Source organism: Stylophora pistillata, chromosome 4 (assembly GCF_964205215.1).
Source record: "Stylophora pistillata chromosome 4, jaStyPist1.2, whole genome shotgun sequence".
Classification (NCBI taxonomy): domain Eukaryota; kingdom Metazoa; phylum Cnidaria; class Anthozoa; order Scleractinia; family Pocilloporidae; genus Stylophora; species Stylophora pistillata.
In genome coordinates this window covers 6,409,125-6,432,974 of record NC_142522.1, presented here as the reverse complement: position 1 = coordinate 6,432,974, position 23,850 = coordinate 6,409,125, and the positions used below count along the sequence as shown (strand labels likewise).

Below are 23,850 nucleotides of genomic sequence, written 5' to 3'. Positions count from 1 at the left end.
TTTCCTACCTGGTTCAGTTACTTTAAAAGAACAAAAAGAGAATTTGATTTTTCCTTTGCACCGATCCACGTCACTGTAGTCTTCCAGGCTTATGATTGGTCCCATGTTTTCCCTTTTGATCAAATAAATCTTCTTGCAACTTGGAGACGATCTTTTGTCATTAAGGACAACTACATCCAGTGGATAGTTATTGTAGTCAGACAAATCTAGTTTTTTCCTGAAGAAACTTTGTCTTCTGGATGCTTTAGAGTAGACGAAATACAAGGTTTCTCTCAGAAGTCCTCTTGGATGTTTGAGAGTGAAACGGAATTCTTCGGAGTAGAGACTGTGTTCCGAAGGTCTAGAGGAAATTTTGTAATCTTTACCCATGTACGAAGAAACGTAATACGTGGTTTCATCTTAAATGAAAGATAAAAGCAAATTATATTATTAAATAGGTAGCATTATTACAGATTTCGCCCTCCGACGAAGGGCTTACGCTCGAAACGTCAGCTTTTGTAATCATTACGGTGGCCAATTTACCATTTCAACTTTGTTGATATATCCAAATTATTTCGTTACTCCCGCCGACGCGGCCCCAAACAGTTTCTTTCGAAACTATCAGCCTTTATTACAGAATTGTTATCAAAGGGGAATAAAACGCAGTAGAACATTAGAAGAGCAATTATAAGGAGACTTTTATTTTGGCGGGAAGGATAATTATTATTTTTTCAGCATTCAAATAAGCTTTAAAATTCGTATCAAAATCAACAATAAAGCTCCCCACTTTTTTGAATTAGGTTAACAGACAGATGTATTTCAAAATCGGATACAGGCTTCTCAACAAAGATACTCTCTATAGAAAGAAATGGGAGGTCTCGATCTGATTCAAAGATGTCATAAACATCTTTGGATTCATCCTGTTGTTAAAAAATTTCTAGTGATAACTTAAAAAGAGAAAAATATATGTAGACGCCCGTTTTCAAAAACGTTGCAGTTTGAAAATATATATCAAATGAATATTCCTTCTCCGTTCTCATCAAAACGATACACTTTTTTTATGAGAAAAAAGGTATTCATTTTATATAAAGTTTTCGTTGCAACGTTTTCGAAGTATATATGAGAGACAAACCGAAATTTAATAATGGCAGAAATAAAAAACCCACACAGAAAGGAGAAATCCGTGTGCAAATAACCTTGGTAAGCCAAAATCAGCGCAAAGGACCTCGATATAGTTTCACTGGTGTACCTGTTTGCTGGCAAGGTCCTCTTTGAAAAGTGAAGTCGTCCAGGGCTGCATCACCTGAGTCACCGCCTCCTCTGATGCCATCAATAATTATCTTTTAAAGCAAGTAACAAAATAGAGACTGTGACATTAAACGATGCAAAAAGCGGCATTACAAATTTGACTGCTAAATGACAATTAACATGCTTTTTTTTAATAAGTCTGTAATATATGCTGCTCAGTTGTGGTGTGCTCAGCCTCTTTCACGTACTAACCCAACTTTGATATGACATCTCAGCAACTTTGCCTCAATAATATGTAAAATCATTTTCATGCATGAACCTGACACCTAGCTGCGGCTCACCCGATGCGATTGAAGAAGCGGGCTTTAGAAAACATTCTTTGTGACAACAGAAAATAAAGCTCGGATCAAATGTCGAGACATTATGTTACCTGATACGTGAAGCTGTTTTCAATACTTAATTGGCCTTGTATCCAGCGGTCTCCCTGATCCTTCGAACGCAGCCATATTGGTTTTAGCTTTTTTGCAGCCCGCTTTCTTATGTACATAACGACACAGCCCATATCTGAACCAAACATATGATAGAAGAAAGTCATGCATTGCGGTCCCCGCATCCATGGACTTGTAAGCCTCGCTGTGTCTCCAGGCTGGCGAGGACTTGAGGCATCAATATAAATGTACAATCCAGTCCCTTGATTAAAGGAAAGGAAATTACAATGACATTATGCAAATGAATCGTAAAATAAATATCGAACTGTAAAGGGTAAATGCTGACCTCGACAACTTTAGATAACGTTCTTATGTAGTTTAACTTATAATTTTTCCTTTTACTCCACTTTTATCAGCCTAAACGATTATCAAAATGGTTGCAATTGAAAATTGCATTGATCACCATTAATGAATCCTTTTCAAGTAAAAAAGAGCGATCTTATGATAAAAGGGAGTAGTAAATTTGGGGAACATCATGAAATGTTTTATTCATAATATGTCCACTACAAAATGCACATTTTATCTTCCGCTTTTCTTGGTAAAAGGAAAGAAAAAATACCAAAAACCAAGCTACACAACTATAGTTTATCGAAACAAAGTATGACTAATAGACAACTAAAGATTAGCTCGAATCTTTTCCACTGATCTATAGTAATTTAATTTAAGTCATGTATTACCTGATGTATGATCACTGCTGGGTCCGGTGGGATACTTTGGTGCTCTGTCTCCACGAAGAGCCCACTTTGAAATGAAATTTAAATCATTCTTCCAAAAGCAAAAGTTCCTATCAAATTTACAGTTCCCTATGGTATAAGAACATGAATAATGTTACGAAAGATTTCTGCTTCTTTATGCAACGAAATTCCGATACAAACAGAAACACAAAATAACTCCTAATAAAGAGCTTGCAACAATAGATGATACCCTGAAATCGACCTAGGAAGAAACGGTCAGGTTACTAAGAATAAGAAGGCCTTAAAACGGTGATCTGTTCTCGAGACATCACGTAAATATTAGAAGATGCAGCTATTATGTTAATGGATATGTGTAAGCTATAGTGATCATCTATGGCAGATACGAGAGGAAAACCTTGTCGATTGCTGTTAACTTCACTTTCATCGTCGCACAGCCCATCAGTTAATGTGAAGTCATCCAAAGCTATACGACTTGTGAGATTCTTACCGACAGCTGCCTTCAGAATAATCTGTAACAGCAGAAAAAATATATGTAGGGTTTAGTTCTCTTTAGTACCAAGTAATCATGGGTGAAAATTTGTGGACGAAATGCGCTCTAGAAATCCATGTGGTCTAACCGATTCATTGCGACCTGTTAGTGTGCAAGACAGTCGTTTAAGTAGCGATTCTGATGATGGTTCTCTTTAGTCAGAGGTACGAATGGGTGCCAGGGATATCCTGCAATGCCTGCAGAGAACTAGCACACCACTTGAAAGAGAAAAATAAAAACAGACTCTTTCCCATATACCTTAACAAGTTCAAGTTGTAGAAAAGGAATGCTTTTGTAGCTGTGTAGCTGTGTAAATCTATTTTTTTCCTAACGATTTACCTTCACATTTTCGTTTCCTACCTGAAATTCGTCGGTGTAGCCAATACCGATGCTATCTTGTATCCAGCTGTTTCCCTGATCTCCTGTTTTCTGCCACATCAAGTAATACCCTTGCTGCCCCCTGACTTGCAGCAAAATATCAAGTCTTCCAATGTTTCGCCCAGACATGTGATATGAGAATCCAAAACACTTTGGTCCCAGTATAAGTGGACTCAACAAAAGGGTGGACTGATTTTCTTTGGTAGGTTGAGATGAGTAAATGAAGTTTCCTTTGTGTAAAATTATAAAGTAATGTTAGGAAAGTGTTAAGACAGCGCTCAATCCAAAACATGTGCGCCTGCAATTTTGAAAATTTTTCTCAAGAATGAACTGAATGGATGGAAATTAACCACTGCAACAAAGCTCCAGCAGTAATTACCGTTAGCTCTACTTCGCTTTAAAATCCGAATCCAGCGTTGAATCCAATAAGAAAGTAAATTCTTTGGGAAACTTTACTTACCAGCAAAATCTCCGCTCTGTCCAGTTTCGTTGCCCGTTCTCTCCCAGCCAACGTGGCCTGATGACAACAACAAGCTACGCCACCCACAAAAGCTTTTATCAAATGTGCAGTTTACTGGAGTTACAAAAATAAAAGCATAATGAATCTAAGACTTGTCTATTCATTTTTCTATTCCTCTATGTGATAAACGTTTATGCCGTTAACTTTTGTCCACAAAATTAAAGCCCATTACGATAGCGGTAGAAATCAGTGTTACATATTTTGTATTGCCTTTCCAGTTAACCAGACTTCTTTAAACCAACTGATCATTGCAGATTGCGCAAAGGAAGCAAAATAAAACCCACAGTTCAAGTAACTGTTTTCGACGCTCAGGTTAAGTAACCGTTAGACATCAAACACGCTATAACATGAGCCTTTACCTTGGAATATTTCCTCTGGAGGGGTTTTACCATCAGAAACACAACTCAGGTTTTTAATGAAGCTGAGGTCATCAATGGCAATATTTGAGGCATTCGATATACCCGCTACTCCTTCAATTATAACCTGAAATAAATGAAAAGATGCAAATAATTAAAATCGAATTCGTCTCTCAGAACTCGTCTACTTTGTTTTAGTTTTTGTTTCTTTTTTCTAAATTTTAATTAATGAAAACGAAAACCACATTCTACTAAGGGGCATTAATCACTAATTGGAGACCTGGTTTGCTACACTACTCGATAGTTCCATTAAGGTAAAATATATCTATGGGAAGAAGAGGTTTTAAGCTCATGGACCATTTCTAAAGACAGACATTATTTCGTTGGTCCAAAAGAAGGTGGAAATCAGTAATTTTGGAAAAAAAAACCCAACAATAACAATAACAACAACAACAAAAACAAAAACAAAAGCAAAAACAAAAACAAAACAAATATGATGCATTCGAAGTTTTACCACTTATTTGGCGATACAATTTCTAAAGTTCGAAAATGCAGTTGATAGCCGCCAACTACGATAATACAGAGAATTTATCTTAAGAAACCAAGCAAAAAGGAAAAATTGTACCTGGTAAGGTCCACGATAGTTTAAAGTCACACAGCCTTTGATCCAGTCGTTTGATAACTGGTTTCCATAGCGACTCCATACCAGATGTTCCCTGCCGTTGATTTTGACATAAACAGTCAAAGTCTCCACGGTACTACCGTACATGGAATAGAAAAACTCCATCTTCTGAGGGCCTGTCTTCCAGGGACTGTTTAGCCTGGCTTTTTCACTATACTTACGTGGAGATGACGTTTCGATGTTAATGTAAGCGCCATTTCCTTTGGGAAATAAAGGAAAATTTTACTTTTAGCACGTATTTGGCTATCACGGAAGTACTTGTGGATTTCAGCACAGTTTATTTTCGTCCAAAAGGGATTTCAATGGAGTTTATAAATATCATAGTGATATCATCGCTTTAACTTTTATTATAATCTTCATGAGATTAGGTATTTGTTAGATTACCGATTGTACCAAAATGACTTACGCCCAAGTGCTCTCATAATCGCAGATTTCTGTATATTATCGCACTGTAAATCGACATTAGTCATTCCGCTGAAGGTCTTCTATCTCATTGCAAGCAACTTTATTCCTCTGCTGCTCATATGAGTAACTTGTGTCATATCATACTCCGTAATGTTACTTAATGAAAATGTTCCTGAAAACTAAATCAAATCAATGGCGACTTTTCAAACCATTTTTTAACTAAAACACCTAAGGTAGCGGATTAATTCGTGGAATATTTTTGGTGATTAGCTAGCTTTGATATTTACGTTTTACGTCTCCATAATCTGGACTGGGTAGTATACATAGTGCTGATATGAAATAAAGGTAACTTGGTTTTATCGACTGAGTTGATAATGTAAATTGGCCACCGTAAAGAGTTTCAAAACTGACGTTTAAAACGTTAGTGTGTGTGTGTGTGTGTGTGTGTGTGTGTGTGTGTGTGTGTGTGTGTGTGTGTGCAGAAAGTGGAGCTACGCCATTGGTGGTAACGTGGTAACGAGAAAAACAAGAATAAATTAGTTCAATGAAAAACTTATCTCTATACCTGTTCGATTGTTGGGAGAACTTCCTTGACAAAGGGACCAATCAAAATGATCAGTGTATCTCTCGTTATACCAGCTACAGAATGTGTTCTCATCGAAGGTACACTTTCCTTGAATGAAGAAAGAGACCCTGGATTTAGAAAATAATTCTGGATTTAACGTTTCCAAAAAGAATCATAGAATCATTAACACGCAATTCATCCCAACCAACAGTTTTGAAAAATGAGGCTCTTCATTTTCTTTTAAAAGTCCAAAAAAATTAAATGACTAGAAGACAAACGAGCACGTTTCATGATCAGTGTATGTCGCTACATCTTGTTTACATCGTAACTTATTTCCCCAAGAGTTTGTGGTAAAAGAGGAGGGTCAAATGAACTTTGAGACACCGAAGACAGCTGGTCTTGTCTTAAAACAAGATCGTTCTAAAATATCTGCTGCTTTTAGAATTTTTAATAACTTTGTATTGCAATAATCACCGTTGAAGATAATTTCTATAAGTCTTTGAAGTCGAAGTGACAAAAAGTGAGATCTAAGAAAATTAAGTTTGTTTTTCATATTGCATTTTTGAAGTGGAAAGGTTAGAAACTCTCGATATTCTAAAAGGAAATGGATGGCTCTTTCCTTTGTTTGTTTAAGCTGACTTCAAATTATCCCAAGTATAAACTATCTCGAAAATTCATCAACTTGGTCGTTTAAAACAACAGGGGGAATACATTTTTTTTTTTACGGTAGGTTTGGGAAAAATACAAAGAATGTGTGAGACCGTTCATGTTTGTGCGAAAGTTCCAAAACCAGACATACTGAGTTATCAAAGAGAAATGGATAAAAACAGAAGTATAGCAAATAAGCCTAAAAATGAATCACTTTAAGGGAGCAAGAGTTATTCTAACTTATCTTACCTTTAAGGTATTCAAATGCGCAGCCTTTTATGACAAGAAAGACAATTGCAAGCTGAAAAAACTCAACGAGAAATTGCCTAGACCGAAGAAATAGCTCCATTTCTGGGCGGTCGATGCACTCTCTGGAAGAGAGGCCTAGATCCAATGGAGCAGTCTCAAGAGTTGTAGGATATTTGATGGGCAACAATTTTCGATAACCAATGCGTCCGGATAGCAGAGAGTTTCTCTAAATGCGAAGGTTATAGAGACCCTCTGAAACCAATACCCTAACAAAGCAAAATGCAGAGAGGATACGTGAGTCAGCAGAGTAGCGGACAGACAAAGATGAGATGCTGTGAATGATAAATAAGGGGGAGGGTTGGGCTAAGTGTCAGCCTGTCTCAAACTTTGAGCGCTATTAACCGCGGTGCCTTCCTTTAATTAGACGTGGGTGGGCAATCACCGCCATTTGGATTCACTAAGGTGTCAAAAAGAAAACCATAATTAAAATAACCTGCCCAGAGGCGTTGATCACTGGAACACCATCGTGGATGTCTGTTGACTAGGAACTGTCTTCTACAAGCCGTAAGGAGGGCGAATGATCGAGGTTTCAGGTGCTAATAGTTTAGTTGGATGACTGAGAGCACTTGACTACACATCAAGAGACACATTAGAGTTGTGAAATTAAAATTATAAATTTCAAACCAGGCTGGCTGTATATAATTGAAATGTAAGCAGCTGCTTGTTCAAGTGACAAACGAGTCACGATTAATCTCCTGGCATTTGTATGGGAAAGTATCAATTTCTTTTGCAAGAGCGAGAATCGTATGTTACGCAACATTTTGCGGTTAATAATTTGAGTCTCAGAAAGTATCGATTGATAACTCTTTAGTTTTTTAATGTATCCTTTCATAAATATATGAGATGTATTCCAAAAACAAAAACAAATTTAAAATTAAAGCACGCCGCCATGATCATTTGAATTTAACAATTCCTGTTAAAACGTCTTCGCTTTTCATTCTTCCTTATTTATGTAGATTATTGAGCATTTTTCTCCCAGAATTTCTCAATTTACTAGCAGAGAGCACTCTTAAAGGATTCGCACTTTAGTTCAATTGCCTGGAAGAACAGAGAAAAAAGCTCGCTTGCGCAATTCGTTCTCTGTTATTGGCACTATAGGCCAAGTGAACTTATAAAGGTATCAGGTGCACTACTGCAATAAAGAAGGGAGGAAGGGAAAGCCATACTCATTTAACAAGAAACGGACACCAACAGGAACTACCAGCAGAAACCGTGAAATATACGGAAGCAACGTCGTCACGGCTTTCACTTTGCAAGAAATGATTCAAAATTTGTCAGCTCGTCATCTTGCAATCAATATTTTTATCTTCTCCGCCTGTTACCAGTTAACTTACTTGGAAATCCTTGCCTTTTCTGTGTTTCCTATCTTTCGAAGCTAACGCAGTTTCGCAACATGAAAAATTTATCTTTAAATATTATGACGGAGCTGTTCTGTAAATAACGCACATATTTATAACCAAGCAACGCGCCTGGTAGTAATACCTCGAAAAGCGAAAGACTGACAAACCAGAAATTTAGCAGTATCAGGCGATTTTAAACAAAACAAAACACAACAACAAACTAATCCACTGAAAAAAAAGTAAAGAAAGAAAATGGGAAATAAAATAAGAAAGAGAGATCATAAGGTTAGGTTAAAACTCCGACACCAAGTAGTAATATTGTTTTCTTTCCGAAAAAAAAGGGATATTTTCTGTTTGAAAGTAGCAGATTGATAGAGCAATATTGCAGTTCCCTCAAGAAAAAAGCTTAAAAGGAAATAAAAAATCCGCCGAATGACTTTCTTTATTTCCTCTTTTTCCTTTTTCTTTTCTTTTCTTTTCTTTTTTTTTTTCTATTTTTTTTTGTTTTTTGAGTCTGTCACGATTTAATCGGCTGCGCTGCGATGTAGCGAGTCCGTTTTAAACTGTAGATATCTAAATCCCTCTTTCACATTAAAGCTTATACGACTAGCTATCAAACTATACCAAAAATTTTGAATAAACAATTAATTATCGAATTTTTTACGACTTCTAAATGCGAGCGCCCGAATTACCATTTAATAGCTACAAGTCAAAGGGAATTTGTTCGATTGCTCTCAAATTTTGATAGTACCTAGCTTTACACATAAACAGCAAAAATGTGTCTCCGAATTTTTTATTTCTAAATCCTTTTTTTTTTAAGAGCGATTTTTGCACGATCACTCCACATTTTTTCAATCCTATTTCAAAAATGTTCTCTAACTTTTCACTGAAATTGAATATGGCAAATCGCAGACACATTTTTTAAGCGCTTTGGCCCCGGAAACGGAGGAACACATTAAATAAACGGAAAACAAAATTCGCTTTGACATGTAACATTCAAAAAGGGATTCCGGCGCTCGCATTTAGAAGTCGTGAAAAATTCGACAACTCATTTTTTTTAAAAATATTTGGTATAGTCTGAGAGCCAGTCCTATGAGCTTTAATTTGATATGGGGTTTAGATATATACAGTTTAAACTGGACGCGCTACATCGCTTGCACGCGAGACACCCCTGAAGGTGCACGGTAACCTTAAAAGTCGCTTTTGGGAGCACGATCATATATCCTGTTCCATAGCCATGCGATCTAAGCCAATATAACCTATTTGAATATGCTAAATTTTTGCCAATAATCCTATCAAGTAAACCAAATATACTCCAGAAGAGTATGACCCTTACCTTAGAGGGAATTTTATTCAGTCAGTTTAATCTTGAAATTCAGTGCACGCATCGACGGTTTAGCTTTGTTCCAAGTGCTTGGCATCAGGCAAGCACAAGTGTAGCCGAAAAGCACCCACCTGCCTTTATTAATGGTATTGGGTTGAGTGCTAATGTGTTATTTGGAGAGGGAAAATTTTAAGATTTTCTTTGAGTGCTAAAAGATTTTGATGATTGACAGGAGTCCAATTAATCAAGAACTGGATGATGTTTGAACAAGGCTTTCCAAAAATAAAATTTCTTTATCTAAATATATTCATATGAATAAGAAAATAGGTGAATTTATAGGAAAAAATATGCTATAAGAAACGTAGTTTGAAGAGGAAAAAAAAACAAAAAAAAACGCAAGTTAAAACTTATTAGAGCGAAGTATTTACAAAAAGAAACTGATTAAAAGAAGCGAGAAATCTATGCGCCTAAACTTGTTGGGGTTACTCCGATATTGCATTTTGCTAGCAGCGAACTTTTTAAGAGGTGTCATTTCGAGTTAGCAATATAAAAAATTACAGATAATTGTTCGCATGAGGCATTACTTAGACATTGAATATAATGAAAGACTTTACCATTGGCTACTCGACCGTGAGTATGACTAAGCAGAAGTAGTTCATCGATTTACTGTATTGATCTTACTGCATTGAAATACATTATAAAAGTATACGTAAACAACCACGATTTCTCCTGCTTCTACACGTAAAACATAATGTCTTTGCTGCACGTTGTATACAGACTATTTTGCAAAATTTTCCACGAGGGCCGCCAACAATATCATTAAGGCGACCGTGTAATCAAGATGGAAGTGATTCTGCTCTTACTGAACAAACATAATGAGTTCAAATCATTAATCATTATATTATTAAAAGACGGAAAGGATCTTTTTAAAGAGGCATTTCCGCCCGTAGAGTTCATAATAAAGGCGCTCATCGAAGTCGGTTGTCTTTACGATTGTTTTACAATTTTTTTCGACTGAGATATTTTACAGATGTTCAGAAAAAGAACAGTGCGCATGAGAATGCGAATTTTACGTTCGAGCGTTTTATATCAACACAAGGCTTACTAATATCAGTACTATCATACTTATTAATGATAATAATTATTAGTAGTGGAAACTAAAACAGTGGATAGCGTTGAAGGCGCGCTCTGATTGGCTAGTCAAGCTCCGAATGTCTGCTATTTACCTCGGCGCAACTCGGGAAAAAATAACGTTTCGGTTTGCATCCGTGACAAGCGAAGAAATCTCTCAAATTAACGACGAAGCAGTCCCTGAAAACACTAAGAAAGCGACTAAATTTGGTTTGGCCGTGTTTAAAGGTAATGGTTTGAGTTTTTAACCCGGAGTTTATCGATAAAAACCAATGAGAAAGGTTTTAAGTATGATGCACGATCCTTCGCAGTAGATAGCGCTATTTATGCAATAGCGAAAATCAGACCTGAAAAAATCAGGCCTGTACGGGATTCGAACCACTGACCTCTGCGATACTAGTGCAGCGCTCTACCAATTGAGCTAGCAAGCCAACTGGGAGCAGGCCGTTAAGTTGATTCGTAAGAAACCCGTGATGATAAATCAGATACAATGGATATATGAAGTTCATATATTTTGTATCTGAGAAAGGTTTTGTTTACAAATGCAAATTAATCTTGCGTAACCTCACTTGTTCACTTCAGCGCGTAAATATTTTGGAATCGTTGCTGGATTGTATGAATTAAAATCAATTTTTGGTGGTGTATATTATCTCAGTGTTTTAGTATATACTAAAACAACTATTCACCTCAGTGTCGGTGGTTAGCGGTGGATATTTACCACTAACCACCTCCACATCAGTAAATAGTTGTTAATTATTGTTATTGTTATTATTATCACTATCCTTTCTCATGATCATCATCGGTTTCATCATTTTCATCATCATTGTGACTTGAATTACGCATAGTCTATTTTCGTTAGTTGATTGATTTATCGATACTTATGATGCTGGATCGAAATTAAAAAAAGGACCGGCACGTCTCCTTGGAGGCCTTGGGTGTTTCATCCCCTGAATTAATTAATACTTACAAACTTCATATGCATCGGAATAATTTGGATATATCAACAAAGTTGAAGTGATAAATTGGCCACCGTAATGATTTCGAAAGCTGACGTTTCGAGCGTTAGCCCTTCGTCGGAGCGACGAAACGTCAGCTTTTGCAATCGTTACGGTGGCGAATTTAACACTTCAACTTTGTTGATATATCCAAATTATTTCGTTACTCCCACAGACGCAGCCCCAAACAGTTTCTTTCGAAACTATCACCCTTTATTCATATGCATCGAGTAACTTTTTCAAAAAGTTACATTAAAATGTGCTACTGACTTTCATTTCGTTTACCAGCAGAACAACCCATGCAAAGTACCCTTTCACATCACAAGCAAAAGGCAACTGATCAAAAAATGTTTTTCGCCTTTTCCCAAAATCGACTCAAAATGGGTTATTATCAACTGAAGGTAAACTTATAAAGGTTTGGTTTACTGCTTTTCTAGAATAGCTTTAAGTTTACACGCACTATGGTCATATTTTACACGCAACATGGTCAATAGCGCGCATTTTACCTCATCTATCTTACAGAAAACTCTAGATAAACCATTGTACTCTTCTGCAACCCATGCTCTCAATCAGTTCGGCTGGTTGAATTTAAAAAACAGCAGGCACTTCCATCGCTGTTTATATGTTTATAAATGCGCGAATGGAAGTACATTATCTAGAAACAGCGAAGTACGTAGATACAACACTAGTTGCAAAGATCATCTGGGACTTCCATCAATAAAACGGAACAGGGGTAAACAAAGAACCTCTTATCATGCCTTCAAAGACTGGAATGCCTTGGACAGTGACTTGAAGAACCCTGGCACTATATGTCAGTTTAGAAATAATTTTTCAAATCTTCTAATCTATAGCATACTTTTGTACTCTTTTAATATCTGCAATTTGTGTACTTACTTTTAACAATTTAATGTTATTTTGGATCAGGACGTCTCTGTAGATCACCTACGGGTGAGAGAGAGCTTCCTGTTTAAATATCATTATTACTATTATTATTATTATTATTATCATTATCATTGATAAATAAGGAATCGACAAACATTTCTAAAATCTACCAAATGTGATAGTTACGTAGTCATTTCGTAAGGCAGTGGTTTTCTGCTTCTACGACGACCTATCCATGATAGAGAGCACCTATACAGCAAATTTTCCATGTTCGGCAAATAGTCGATGGACGTTTTTTGTTTCAATGAGGGTAATGTAAAAAAGCTGACCAAATACTCTGAAAAATCGTCGATTTCACTCATGCAACTACTTCAAACGCGGTACCAAATGTGATGAAGCAACCAATTTCGAATGTTTTTTTTAGTTTCCTCATAGGTATGTATCCCAAACTCCCTCAGCGCACCAAGTTTCTTCCAATAAATCGCGGATGTAACTTGCTTTAGGCCTCTTCTCGGTATCCTCGAAACACAGGTTCATAATCTCATGCAACTACAAAACATGAACAAAACAAGAGAAAGAAAGCTCCTTTTTAATCAGCCAATTTCATGTGTATGCACTGCACAAGAGAACTCTATGCTTATTCACAGCTTTGTATGAAGCAGTGTCACTTTTTCATAGATAGAGAGAAGAGTTCCACTTTTACTATGAGGCTAGTGCCGAAACTTAAAATAACAACGGCCTTTACGAGGTATGATAACTCGACGAAATACACTAGACTGGTCTTGAGCACTAGTCGGGCCTGTTTTTCGTCGTACTCTTGCTGCACCGTAATTAATTGATAGAGTATTACAAATAGATGAAAAAAAAAAGATACCAGCTTTCAATCGTGTCCACTAAAGCTAAGAAAACCAACTAAAAGACGGTAAACTATCTTCAAGCAACGCTTAGTCGTGACCGAATACTTTAACAGGGATCACCATTTGCAAATCAACCGCCCTGTTTCTAGACCGTATTTACCTTAACGTATTCACTGGAGCCATGGCAGTGTCCTAATAAGGTAGCAAGCAAATGTCCAAACTGCTCAATGTCTTGGCCATGGCAACTCTGCTCGTCGACAGCCGAGTTTATGAACGCACCTGCACCATTCACGGTAGACGCTTGAGAGAATCCACCCAAAACGGCTTTGATCGGAGGTACCTGGAAAACGAGTCGATTCTCTAAAATTTGCTTCGTGGACTTCATTCATAATGGGAGGATTAGTTCTTAATTTTTTTTTTATTTGCACGCTTAAAAGCCTTCTTGGCCACGCTCTAGGCTGAAACTATATTGTTGTTAACTTTGTTAGCCAAGTCAAGAGGACTAATTTCAGATAATTATCAAATGGGTACCGGCACTATTGAAAGAGGTCTTTAGAAACGATTTTTAAACCTTCTCAAGTGGAAATCATTGCGAAAAATTTTTCTAACTCAAAAAGAGACACGATTTAAAACGTCCTTCTACCTTTCATCTGTTATTACCCATTAGACTAGAATCGACACAACAACGCGTCTATCAGTTATTGTGAGACTGTAGGCGAGACATGAACAATTGAACGGCCATTAACGACTAAATGATGCTACCAAAAGTCTGCGAACGTTTTTTAGACTCTAAGAATTAGTAAATCACTTACTCTTGAACATTGGCTGATCAAAATGTTGCCAGTTGTGATGTTGTTATGAGCCATCTCATAATCCAGCAGACGTTCTATGGCGCTGATGACGTCACAAGCTACAGCGCATACTGTGTCGAATTCGATAACAATTCCTTTCTCCGAAAGAAAATCTTCCAAAGTGGAGCTCGACTCAAAATCGTAACAAATGAGCCTTAACAAATTCAGAAGGGATCAATTACCACCAGTTAAGAGATGAGCGTAAGAGTAAACATTGAGTAATAAATATAATCTACACTCGCATTGTCAATAAGAGCAGATACGGTAAGAAAGTGTCATGGATAAAGCAATGGACTTCAAATTTCTTAAGTCCGAATTAAACTAAGTTGAAATAATTCAAGGTTTTCTATAGCCATGTCGTTGTTCTTAGTTCAATTTATCAACAAAGCTACATATTGCATGAGTTTCATGGTTTGGCCAGATATAACTTACCAACTACTTCCTTGTATCGCATGGATCTTCTTATCTCCATATTCAATGCTCTGTTCAGACGCTGAAAGTCAACAACAACAGTGGTATAATGCAGACACAACCTGTAAGTTTAGCAGCCCGCTGTTACCTGAAACAAAACTAGGTATTTCCTTCTACTTCCACCTATCTGACACATGACCTAGCCACCTGTATTGCAAAACATCAGGTCCAATTCTTCAATTTCAATTCAAGAACCCATCAACTAGGCCTCCTCCATTCATGAAGGGAATTGTATTACTATTTAAAAAAGATGCTATTGCTTTTCAGAGCATCTTCGATTTCCCGTGGATTTTCGTTTTTCGCTTTTTGCTAAATCTATGAAATGAGGGATGTATTTCTTTATAATAAAGATGGCTACTTGCCTTTAGAGTGCCAGCGATAATGAAGAAGATTGTCATGCGGATCTTCGTTACTAGATAGGTCTTGTACTAAATCGATCTCTCGAGTCCAGTCTTCCTTCATTTCCTTTCCGAAGTACTTCAGTAATACCATGCCAAGTACTCCTTCTTCCTCGCACCAAGCGGTGACGTAACCCTACATCACAAGGAGACAGCGGAAAGAGGAAGTAACAGAATTTCTTCGCTCGTGATATCGTTTGGTATTTGCATAGAAAGACATTTGATAAAAGTACCTACGGAAATATCGATTTTATTACAAGGTTGGTCTGTGATGACAACGATACGTGTACGCTTGAAACCTACCTTACTTTACTTTAATAGTTATCTTTATCCAAAATTTTACTGTTGTGTCCCAAGAAAGGCACTTACAGTTGAACGCTTCCCTGCAGTGTCATCTTTAAAGATATCCACTACTTCGATCAGCTTTAATTTAGTGTTCACTTGTTTACTTTTTTGTTTCCGTTTTTCCACAACTCTTATAACCGGCTGGGGACTGGAATCGGCAGTGGAGACCAAAGTGTTTTCAGCATACGTTCTCAAGTAGTCCATAGTAGATTGATCTAGAAATAGAAATGGAAAGATAACACGACAACACTATGCAACCTCCTAGAAAATATTTGATTGAGCAATAATACACCTGCATAACAGAATCGATCTTCACAGGAAGGAGTGCAAGACGGATTGCAAGTATGCAACTTGTGATAACTTTGAAATCGTGTAATCCACTGAAAGTGCTAGATTTGAAAAACATTTAAGATACAATAAGGAAATTACAATTTTTTCAAAGATATCACCACCTTCGAAGTCCATAGAAAATATATGAAACATTTATTGCAGCAGTAAATCTTACTATTTTTCGATCCACCTCCAGCGCGACTATTCAAGGTCTTCATAACCATACCAGTGATATTTTTCCTCTTTCTGGATAAACTTCGTTTCGTTCTCTCGGTAGAAAATGTATACAGGATTGGATTAAGGGAAGAGTTTAACGGAAGAACAAACACTGCGATCCACACGAAGGCAATTTTGTGCGGATCATAAAAATTTCCTGTCAGAGACAAAATGCTGATAATAATTATAGGCATCCAGCAGCAGAAGTCTGTCATCACAATAAAAATAAGTCGCTTGGCCATTGCAGATTCTTTGTTCAAACTCGTCGACCGAACAGCGCGGGCAGCACGCTTAACCGTCCAGAACATTAAGACATACGCCACCAAGATAAACGTGAAAGAAACGAAGTTTAAGCCGATGAAAAAGGAGACGGAATATTCCCAGCCGGCAGGTGTTTCTTCGGATAGTTGAAGAGGAAGGCAAACAGCTGAGCGACTGTAAAAACCGAAATCACCACTTTCATCGTAAAAATATTTTATTCCAGTGATGGGAATCACGGAGATGACTATGCCAAGTATCCACACTGCTGCGCAGGTGGATACGGCAGACTTGTAAGTAAGACGCTTGAACTTGAAAGGGAAGACGATACAGATAAATCTGTCGATGGTGATGACTGTCAAAATCAGCACAGACACCTCGCTAGAGAGCATGGATAGAACTCCAATAATTTGACAGCCTATACCTGCCCTCCATTTCATGTCATGCTTAAAATATTCACCATGCCATCTCGCGTCCACAATTGCTATTGTCAAAAGATAGACACCCATAAACATGTCAGCTACGGCAAGATTTGTCAGTAAGAACGAATGAACCCTGTTCTCTTCTTTATCAATGATCCGCCATATTATAACCAGAAGGTTGCCAAGGAAGGCGAGGATTCCCAGAATCCAAATGCAGATCTGAAGCGTTTTGTTCTTCATTAGGTCGTCACAGCTCGAGAACTCATCAGCTGGAGAATCACAGGTAACTCCTTCGACTGATTTCTTAGCGTAGCAACAAAGGATGAAACGGTCTAGTTTCCTGTTTGGATTTTGAAAAAGACGAGATCAGTTTGCATCTGAATTAGTTTGTGTTACGAGGATCGAACTATTTTTACTGAATCTGTCACGCAATCCCAGACTTTTCTAGAATTATCTATAATCTGTAATATTCCAGAAACTTCTTTCATGTGACTCAGAAGTTTCCAAAAATAGTACAGCTTGAAATACGCTATAAATAGTAATAGAACATTCTAGATAACTAAAGTAAATGTATAAAAGCTGGCTTGTGAGAAGTATAAAGGAGATTTGCCTGAGGGCTTACCCTCGTGGCTTGCTGACTGAACTTGTGGAAGCTATGATGTGACAAGGCTATGACCTTTTGACCTTGCGATATCCGGAGAGAAGAAAAAGATGAAAAAGACGATAGTCGAGAGAGGAAGAAGAAAGAGTATACAGAGTTTACTATGGAGTCCTCCGGAAGAATTTGTGTACACGGAAAGAAAGTCATGAATCAAGAAAGCCAAGTGCTGTGGTCTTCAGTCGGCGGAGGTTGGAATTGGAAGTTGATCAAGACGACGATCACTTACACGGCATGAAGGATTGTAAGCCTGCTTTATGAACTGCTTAACTTAATCTTTAACCTAAGTAAATTAGACAATGTAAAACTAATTAAATGATAGTTGAAATGGGTAACTGTTTGTTGTTACATTTTTGTTGCGTGCCATATATCGTACTCGGGAGTCTTTTTTCATATATGCTTTGTTAGCGGACATTTTTTGGTCATTCGTGCACGTAACATTTGTCTCACTGAAATAAAATATTGGATTATCTATATACACCTATATTGCGTCAACAGATCAGTACTGTCACTACGAAGTATACATTTGTATCAACAAAAGTACATAGCCACTAAAATATAGTTCGTAAAAACTCACAGATACTTGAGGCTAGTCAGGTCGTTAAAAGCATCTGGAGGTACATTAGTGAGTCTATTGTTGTCCAAGTATCTGTTTTATCAAACAAGAAGAACAGCTGATTGATCTGTTCAAACCTTCTTATTAGAAGTTGAATATCTGCACACAGGCTTGAGGAAATGGAGAAGAATAGTACTAAATCACTGCACAAATAATTATTTTAAACTGATGCTGATCATGGAGCAAGGGTGAACTCGAGCAAAAGGTTTTTTTACCCACACAGGTCCTCTGGTTCAGTCTCAGAATGATCCAGCTCAGGAAGCTATTGCGCTTTCACCACTGACCTCATTTACTTCTACGTACATTACACTTACACAACTCTTCAGTAAAAATGTATTTCCACAAAAATACTTTCTCAAGGCTGACAATTCCAATTACTTACAGATATTTTAATGCACTTAGCCCTTGAAGGGTTTTCCTTGTCACTGTTTTCAGCTCATTGCTGCTTAAATATCTGTCGAACAAGAAACATTGAACAGAAACCTCAGCATGATTCATGGGCGAATTTTTTTTCAGCTAAAAACCCATTCAGGTGTATCTTATCGTCACTTTACAGCCTGATTCTAACAATAAGCACAATCAAAATCCCACAAACAAAACTATTACGGTTTCCACAATAAGTTATCCTTTTTCCCCTTATTTACAACAGATGAAATAATCTGAGAAAGTATTAGCTCAGTTCAGCACTCACAAGACTTCCAGTCTGGAGAGATCTTCGAACAAGCCATTTGGCAATACCGTTAGCCTGTTTTCCTGAAGGTACCTTATAGAAATTAGAAATCAGATATCAGAGTATGAAGTAAGACGTATGGCGTCTCTTTGTAACTTAATTCCTTATCTTAACCCTACGGTTTGTTTTGAAAAGCTTAGATATGACCTAAGCGATTGGCTTAGAAGAAAATTCATCAGTAACTCCTCAGTTTACTTACAAATGGGTAATATTGCTCTTGTTGTCAAAAACGCCATACTGCAATCCCGTCAGTTGATTTGCACGTAAACTCCTTAAAAAAAAATCAAGAGTTTTTTGAAGTTTCTCAATCTTTGTCAGCTTTTAACCTTTACTGAAAATGAGCACTTACAAAACATGCAAATTTGACAGTCCATCAAACACCCAACTTCTGATACTGCTAAGAAGGTTTCTTCCTAAATCACTGCAATAAAAGAAATAAGCTCATTCAATCGAGTTCCTGTCGATCTTCGTTTTAATGTGCAAGAATGAGACTATATTTAGAGATACTCACAGGACGTGTAAATTAGGGAGTTTGCTGAACGCTCCAATAGGAAGAGTTCGAAGAAAATTAGAATTCAGTCTCCTGCAGAGAACACAAGAAAAACCTTTAGTAAGGTTCTAAAAGTTCCTTTCAACATAATGCAAGACCAATGAATAAAGGTGGGTAAGTTTCTATAGAAACTTTGAAGCTGCGTGGATGAGAGTCACAAAGAATTGTTTTGTTTTGTCACCTGGAAGATTAGCCACCGTAAGGAGTTCAAAATCTGACGTTTCGAGCGTTAACCCTTCGTCGCAGTGAATGAAACGTCAGCTTTTGGACTCTGTACGGTTGCGAAAATAAGTTATCAACTCAGTTGATCAAACCAAAATTATAATGCGATATAGATGCATTGAGAAAACCTCTGAAGCAATGGGCCCGGTTGATTGAAGATTTAATAGCGATGCTTCGGGGTTAAATTTAAATCCAGGCTTCTTAATTTCTCTCTTAAAGAGCCTTTTCACAACAATTGTCCATATCCTTCCTAGAGCCTCTAATAATCAAATTGTAAACAAAACGAATTAAACTAAATTTTCTTTTTGAACTTTCAGACCTGAAATCAAATTTTATACTAATCCTGGGTTATCTTAACCCAGCTTTGAAAACCCGACTCTGATTTGTACTTTGCATCAATCCTGAGAAGCTTTCGTATTCAGCGGGGAAGTCGTTGTCAACCTAGCCCACTATCTCTCCAATCAAACAAGCAACCACGTCCCCCTGATCTTGTCATTTGAGATGCCTCCAAGATGTTGACTTAAATGAAGCAGTGGAGAGGAATGTCCCTATCGGCCTAGGGACATTTGAAGTAAGGAAGATGACAACTACCTTAACAAATATGTAATTGAGGATTCTCTCGAATAAACTAATTCAAACTTAATAAATTATTTAGTAATCTATAAGCGCCATCCAATACTCACAGTGTAGTGACAGAAGACACGTTCTGAAAACATTCTTCATCTAAGTGGAACAGATTATTGAAGCTAAGGTCACTGTTACAGAGAAAACACATAAGTTATTAAATTGACTTCTGGATCCAGGTTTTAAAATTCGGCCAAAGAAACCTAGAGGATCCTACCCTAACTGTGTTCTCCATGCTTACATTATAAATTCTGCAGATACATGGCTGACATTATGAATACAGTATTTTTGTCTTAGTGTAACCTAGAATATTGTAAAGAATCAGAAGGTTGTTTAATGTAATGTTTTTGTTGATATCTTAAACGTTCTGCACATTTTAAGCAGATACCTAGCACTGCCACTTACAAACACAGAGATCATGGCCTTCAACTCACATATACTCTAGCCTTGTAAGGTCTGAAAATTCCCTCTCGTGAAGTTGCGAGATCCAATTATTGCGTAAAAACCTGTTCGATATGTCAGTGTTAGTGATGCATTAACTTGAAAGGAAAAAAAAATTCAGGCCTCATAAAAAAGGAACTAAAGTTGAACCAAAATAACAAAACAAGGAAACCTTCTTAACAGACTACAATTCACAAAGAATGATTGATAAGGGAGGAAAATCCTTGGAATAATCCTCTTGACCAGAATCATTAATAAACAGCCTAATGTGTGCATGTAAATACATGTACAAGTACTGATTTAAGGCATGACGTTTACACCTTCCCCTTTTCCGCTAGGCCTCAAATAAACACAACAGAAAAACTGAATATGTATATTCTTTTTGCATTAAAATCCACTTCAGAACTCAAACAGCTGAAAAGGAAAAAAAGGCGAGATTGAGTTCAATTATGCCATTTGACGGTTGCCGTAGGCTTCGTGCTAACTCCCTCCGTGCATGCAAGCAGACTGCCTGGTTATTAACATAATGGTTGTTATTAACATAATGAGAAGTGATAATGATGATAATTAAGAAAATGGTTAACCATACACTGCTCCAGTATTTGAGGGAAGAGAGCTTGGTACAGCCAGCAGCTTTTTGCCAATAAGCAGAATCCTCTTGTCGTATACTTCACCAAAATCCTTACATTCGCAGCTTGATGGACAGTCTAAAAAGGATTTCCGAACTTAGTTTAATATCTACCATCATCTTTCAGGGATTGCATGCTTTGGAAAGTAAAGCTAGAGAAAAAAATCATTTCCTATAGTTTGTCTACTGATGAAGCTTCAAATACCTCTACGAAGTGAGCAAGACGATCCTCCCAATTCTTGAGCTAAAAAATGGAAAATGTATATATAGCATTAAGGCATCAGTTGCGACTACCGGTAATAGCTTTGTCACGGTGTTTTTTTATCCTTAACTCGGCTGTTATTAACAGTTAAGAACTGTTCTTTTTTTTTAGGTGGAATGTTTAACTCGAAAATGTTGTGAAATCAATTGCAGCACCCGAGATCGTGGAGAAAGATCAAGTTTCGTCAAGTTTACTCCATTAATAAGTCATTTCACTTAGCATTCCTTTCATTGTTTGGAAGTATGATGAATGCTGCCCCTCATCAAACATTCTACCGCAAGCAAATTGACAAAGGTTTTCATCTCGCTGAAACGTTTCCAACTCATGTTTAAAAAAGTGACCAGGAGACCAAATAAGCCTACTTTAAACGCAAGTTACATTGATTTGGTCATTTATTGGATTTTTAACTTTGAATTCCACAGCTTTTGATTCAATTTCGTTCACGTTTATGTATATATAAAGCAGGTTGATATTACTTCAAAATTACAAACTCACATAAATACAACATACCTCTGATAGAATAATAAGAGGCCTTGAATCTTGCCATCCGCAAACCCTGAGCACAACGAAGAACAATCGTAAAATGTTCTGATGAAGAAACGACTACCGGGGGATACGTATGGCCGCAATATTTTCCTATCACAGGCGTAGATTCATCACCTCCGTCAAAGATTTGAAGGAAGCACTTCTCGCACGTGGGGTGGCTCGTGAGTAGGAATTCTTGGAATTCTAATCGAATGATGTGGTTTTGTTGGACGGTGATGTGCCATTTGCACAACGTGTCAACTGGAAGATTTCCAGGATATGAAGGAGAGAAGAAGTATCCTGTTTCATTCGTTAAGTACTCGCTGCAAGCTGAAAGAGTAACCGCAGATGAAGGCCATAACGTTAAGACTGAGAGGTCAGTATCATTGGACACGAAGTATGGGCACTTCATGAGCGCAGATGACAGCAGCATCATCGCCCCAGATTGGTACGATAACAATTTCAAGAGCTGTAAAAGCACAATAAAGTATTTGGCAGTGGTGCTTTTACGCAATTTCATACAAAGAAAAATAATTCTTCTCCCTTCGCTTTTAAAAATGTCTTCTGTTGACATTTTTAAAAGCGTTTTGAAAACTTATCTTTTTAAAATGTTTGTTTGTGAATGTTAGAAAATGTAGTTTGTTTATAATTCATTTTTATTTGTTGTAAAGCGCCACGGGCAATTTATTGGAGTTGTGCGTTATAGAAATACTCTTTATTATTATTATTATTATTATTATTATTATTATTATTATTATTATTATTATTATTATTATCTCATTTCATTGCTATACTCCACCTTCTTTCGCCGACAATGGCTTAACTCTGCAGTTTTTTGCCTCGTCAATATACAGTCCTGTCAACGCTATTAAGTCCTCTTTCTTCTCCAATTCCGCTTTTATCAGCACCTGTCGCAGTAATGAAATAATTTCTGCAATGATATATTAATCTCATCGCAGTTCCCGGTACCTGAAGGCTTTCTGAGTGTGCTCGTGATGTTTGTGTTGTGTTGTAAGGATGTGATAAGTCTAAAAGATAAGGGTTTGTCTGGCAACCCAGAAAAAAAAATCCAAAAAATAAACAAATTAAAAGTTTACTTGTCTGTTTAGCTTTATGGACGGTTTATGTTGATATAATCTATTGTAACAACATTGAGAAGTTGATAGTATTGTCCTATAGACGAAAATAAAGAATAAGTAGGTCTACTAATTCGTTTGTCGTAATCTAAAAAAAAAAAAAGACAGAGCACCATTCTATACCTGAAACGCTGAATTAGAGCTAAGCTGAATCTGACCATAGACCCAGTTTCCCCAGGTAGTGCCTTTTGATATCCAAATAGGTACTCTACGAAGGTTTTTTGCCCTCCGGTAGATTATCAGTGCCTTCTCTCCAGGTCCCCGCAACATGTAACGGAACCTCAGACATCGGTTCTTGCCATCATGTGATCTATCGTATAGTGGGCTCATTAAAAGAGCAGTTTGATTGACGTGGGTAGTAATGCCATCTGCCACAAGTCTGCTGACTGAAAACATATCACATCTCTCAGCAAAAAGGAATTTTCAATACTGATGTGCTTTGTTCTAATATCCGTATGTAGGAAAGCTCGTTTCTCGAGGCAATAAGAGCTTAGATCTTGCTAGCGAACTCCCAAAAGTGTTCAAACACTCCAAAATAAGTCGTGTAATGAGAAAAAAAAATTCCAGGCTGTCTCGTTCGTTGATTTTTCTTAATATGTGATATAGGCAAATTATAGATCCAATCCGCTGTATTTCAACATCTATGTACGATTCATCTCGCATAATTAATATTTAAAGTTTATAAAAATCGTAACTAAAGTAGCCTACGATGTTACTAGCGATCAATAAAGGCAATGAGCCTAAGGCTATTTGATCGTATATGCATCCACGGATAAATAAAAAGGGACCCTGTGACACTGTCAACTTTTTTTTAACGATTACTCCCACACTCAACT

The 23,850-nt window shown here is 37.1% G+C and overlaps 2 protein-coding genes across 4 annotated transcripts in view; both read right to left on the bottom strand.

The window, feature by feature from the left end:
• The window catches only part of LOC111343650 (uncharacterized), a 42,051-nt gene extending 35,015 nt beyond the window's left edge, over window positions 1-7,036 (bottom strand). Inside the window, exons 1-11 of one of the 2 annotated variants that reach the window (XM_088759179.1) lie at window positions 6,743-7,036; window positions 5,846-5,953; window positions 4,819-5,075; window positions 4,197-4,320; window positions 3,778-3,891; window positions 3,300-3,547; window positions 2,805-2,919; window positions 2,393-2,518; window positions 1,658-1,917; window positions 1,229-1,319; window positions 9-398 (exon numbers count right to left, since the gene is read on the bottom strand). In XM_088759179.1, the coding sequence (XP_088615305.1) occupies window positions 9-398; window positions 1,229-1,319; window positions 1,658-1,917; window positions 2,393-2,518; window positions 2,805-2,919; window positions 3,300-3,547; window positions 3,778-3,891; window positions 4,197-4,320; window positions 4,819-5,075; window positions 5,846-5,953; window positions 6,743-6,842 (1,933 nt within the window). In that variant the 5' untranslated portion in view covers window positions 6,843-7,036. The remainder of the gene's footprint in view (window positions 1-8; window positions 399-1,228; window positions 1,320-1,657; window positions 1,918-2,392; window positions 2,519-2,804; window positions 2,920-3,299; window positions 3,548-3,777; window positions 3,892-4,196; window positions 4,321-4,818; window positions 5,076-5,845; window positions 5,954-6,742) is intronic. The other variant, XM_022950832.2, reaches the window with a different exon arrangement.
• Window positions 7,037-12,436: 5,400 nt separating this feature from the next.
• Window positions 12,437-23,850, bottom strand: part of LOC148732155 (uncharacterized) — a 29,769-nt gene continuing 18,355 nt past the window's right edge. For both annotated transcript variants that reach the window (XM_088759180.1, XM_088759181.1), the window contains exons 34-53: window positions 23,138-23,396; window positions 22,678-22,786; window positions 21,864-22,208; window positions 21,297-21,335; window positions 21,053-21,170; window positions 20,457-20,528; window positions 20,082-20,153; window positions 19,138-19,209; window positions 18,976-19,047; window positions 18,826-18,897; window positions 18,588-18,659; window positions 18,279-18,350; window positions 17,858-17,929; window positions 15,902-16,962; window positions 15,421-15,611; window positions 15,016-15,187; window positions 14,615-14,675; window positions 14,144-14,336; window positions 13,492-13,671; window positions 12,437-13,023 (exon numbers count right to left, since the gene is read on the bottom strand). In XM_088759180.1, the coding sequence (XP_088615306.1) occupies window positions 12,904-13,023; window positions 13,492-13,671; window positions 14,144-14,336; window positions 14,615-14,675; window positions 15,016-15,187; window positions 15,421-15,611; window positions 15,902-16,962; window positions 17,858-17,929; window positions 18,279-18,350; window positions 18,588-18,659; window positions 18,826-18,897; window positions 18,976-19,047; window positions 19,138-19,209; window positions 20,082-20,153; window positions 20,457-20,528; window positions 21,053-21,170; window positions 21,297-21,335; window positions 21,864-22,208; window positions 22,678-22,786; window positions 23,138-23,396 (3,424 nt within the window). In that variant the 3' untranslated portion in view covers window positions 12,437-12,903. The remainder of the gene's footprint in view (window positions 13,024-13,491; window positions 13,672-14,143; window positions 14,337-14,614; window positions 14,676-15,015; window positions 15,188-15,420; window positions 15,612-15,901; window positions 16,963-17,857; window positions 17,930-18,278; window positions 18,351-18,587; window positions 18,660-18,825; window positions 18,898-18,975; window positions 19,048-19,137; window positions 19,210-20,081; window positions 20,154-20,456; window positions 20,529-21,052; window positions 21,171-21,296; window positions 21,336-21,863; window positions 22,209-22,677; window positions 22,787-23,137; window positions 23,397-23,850) is intronic.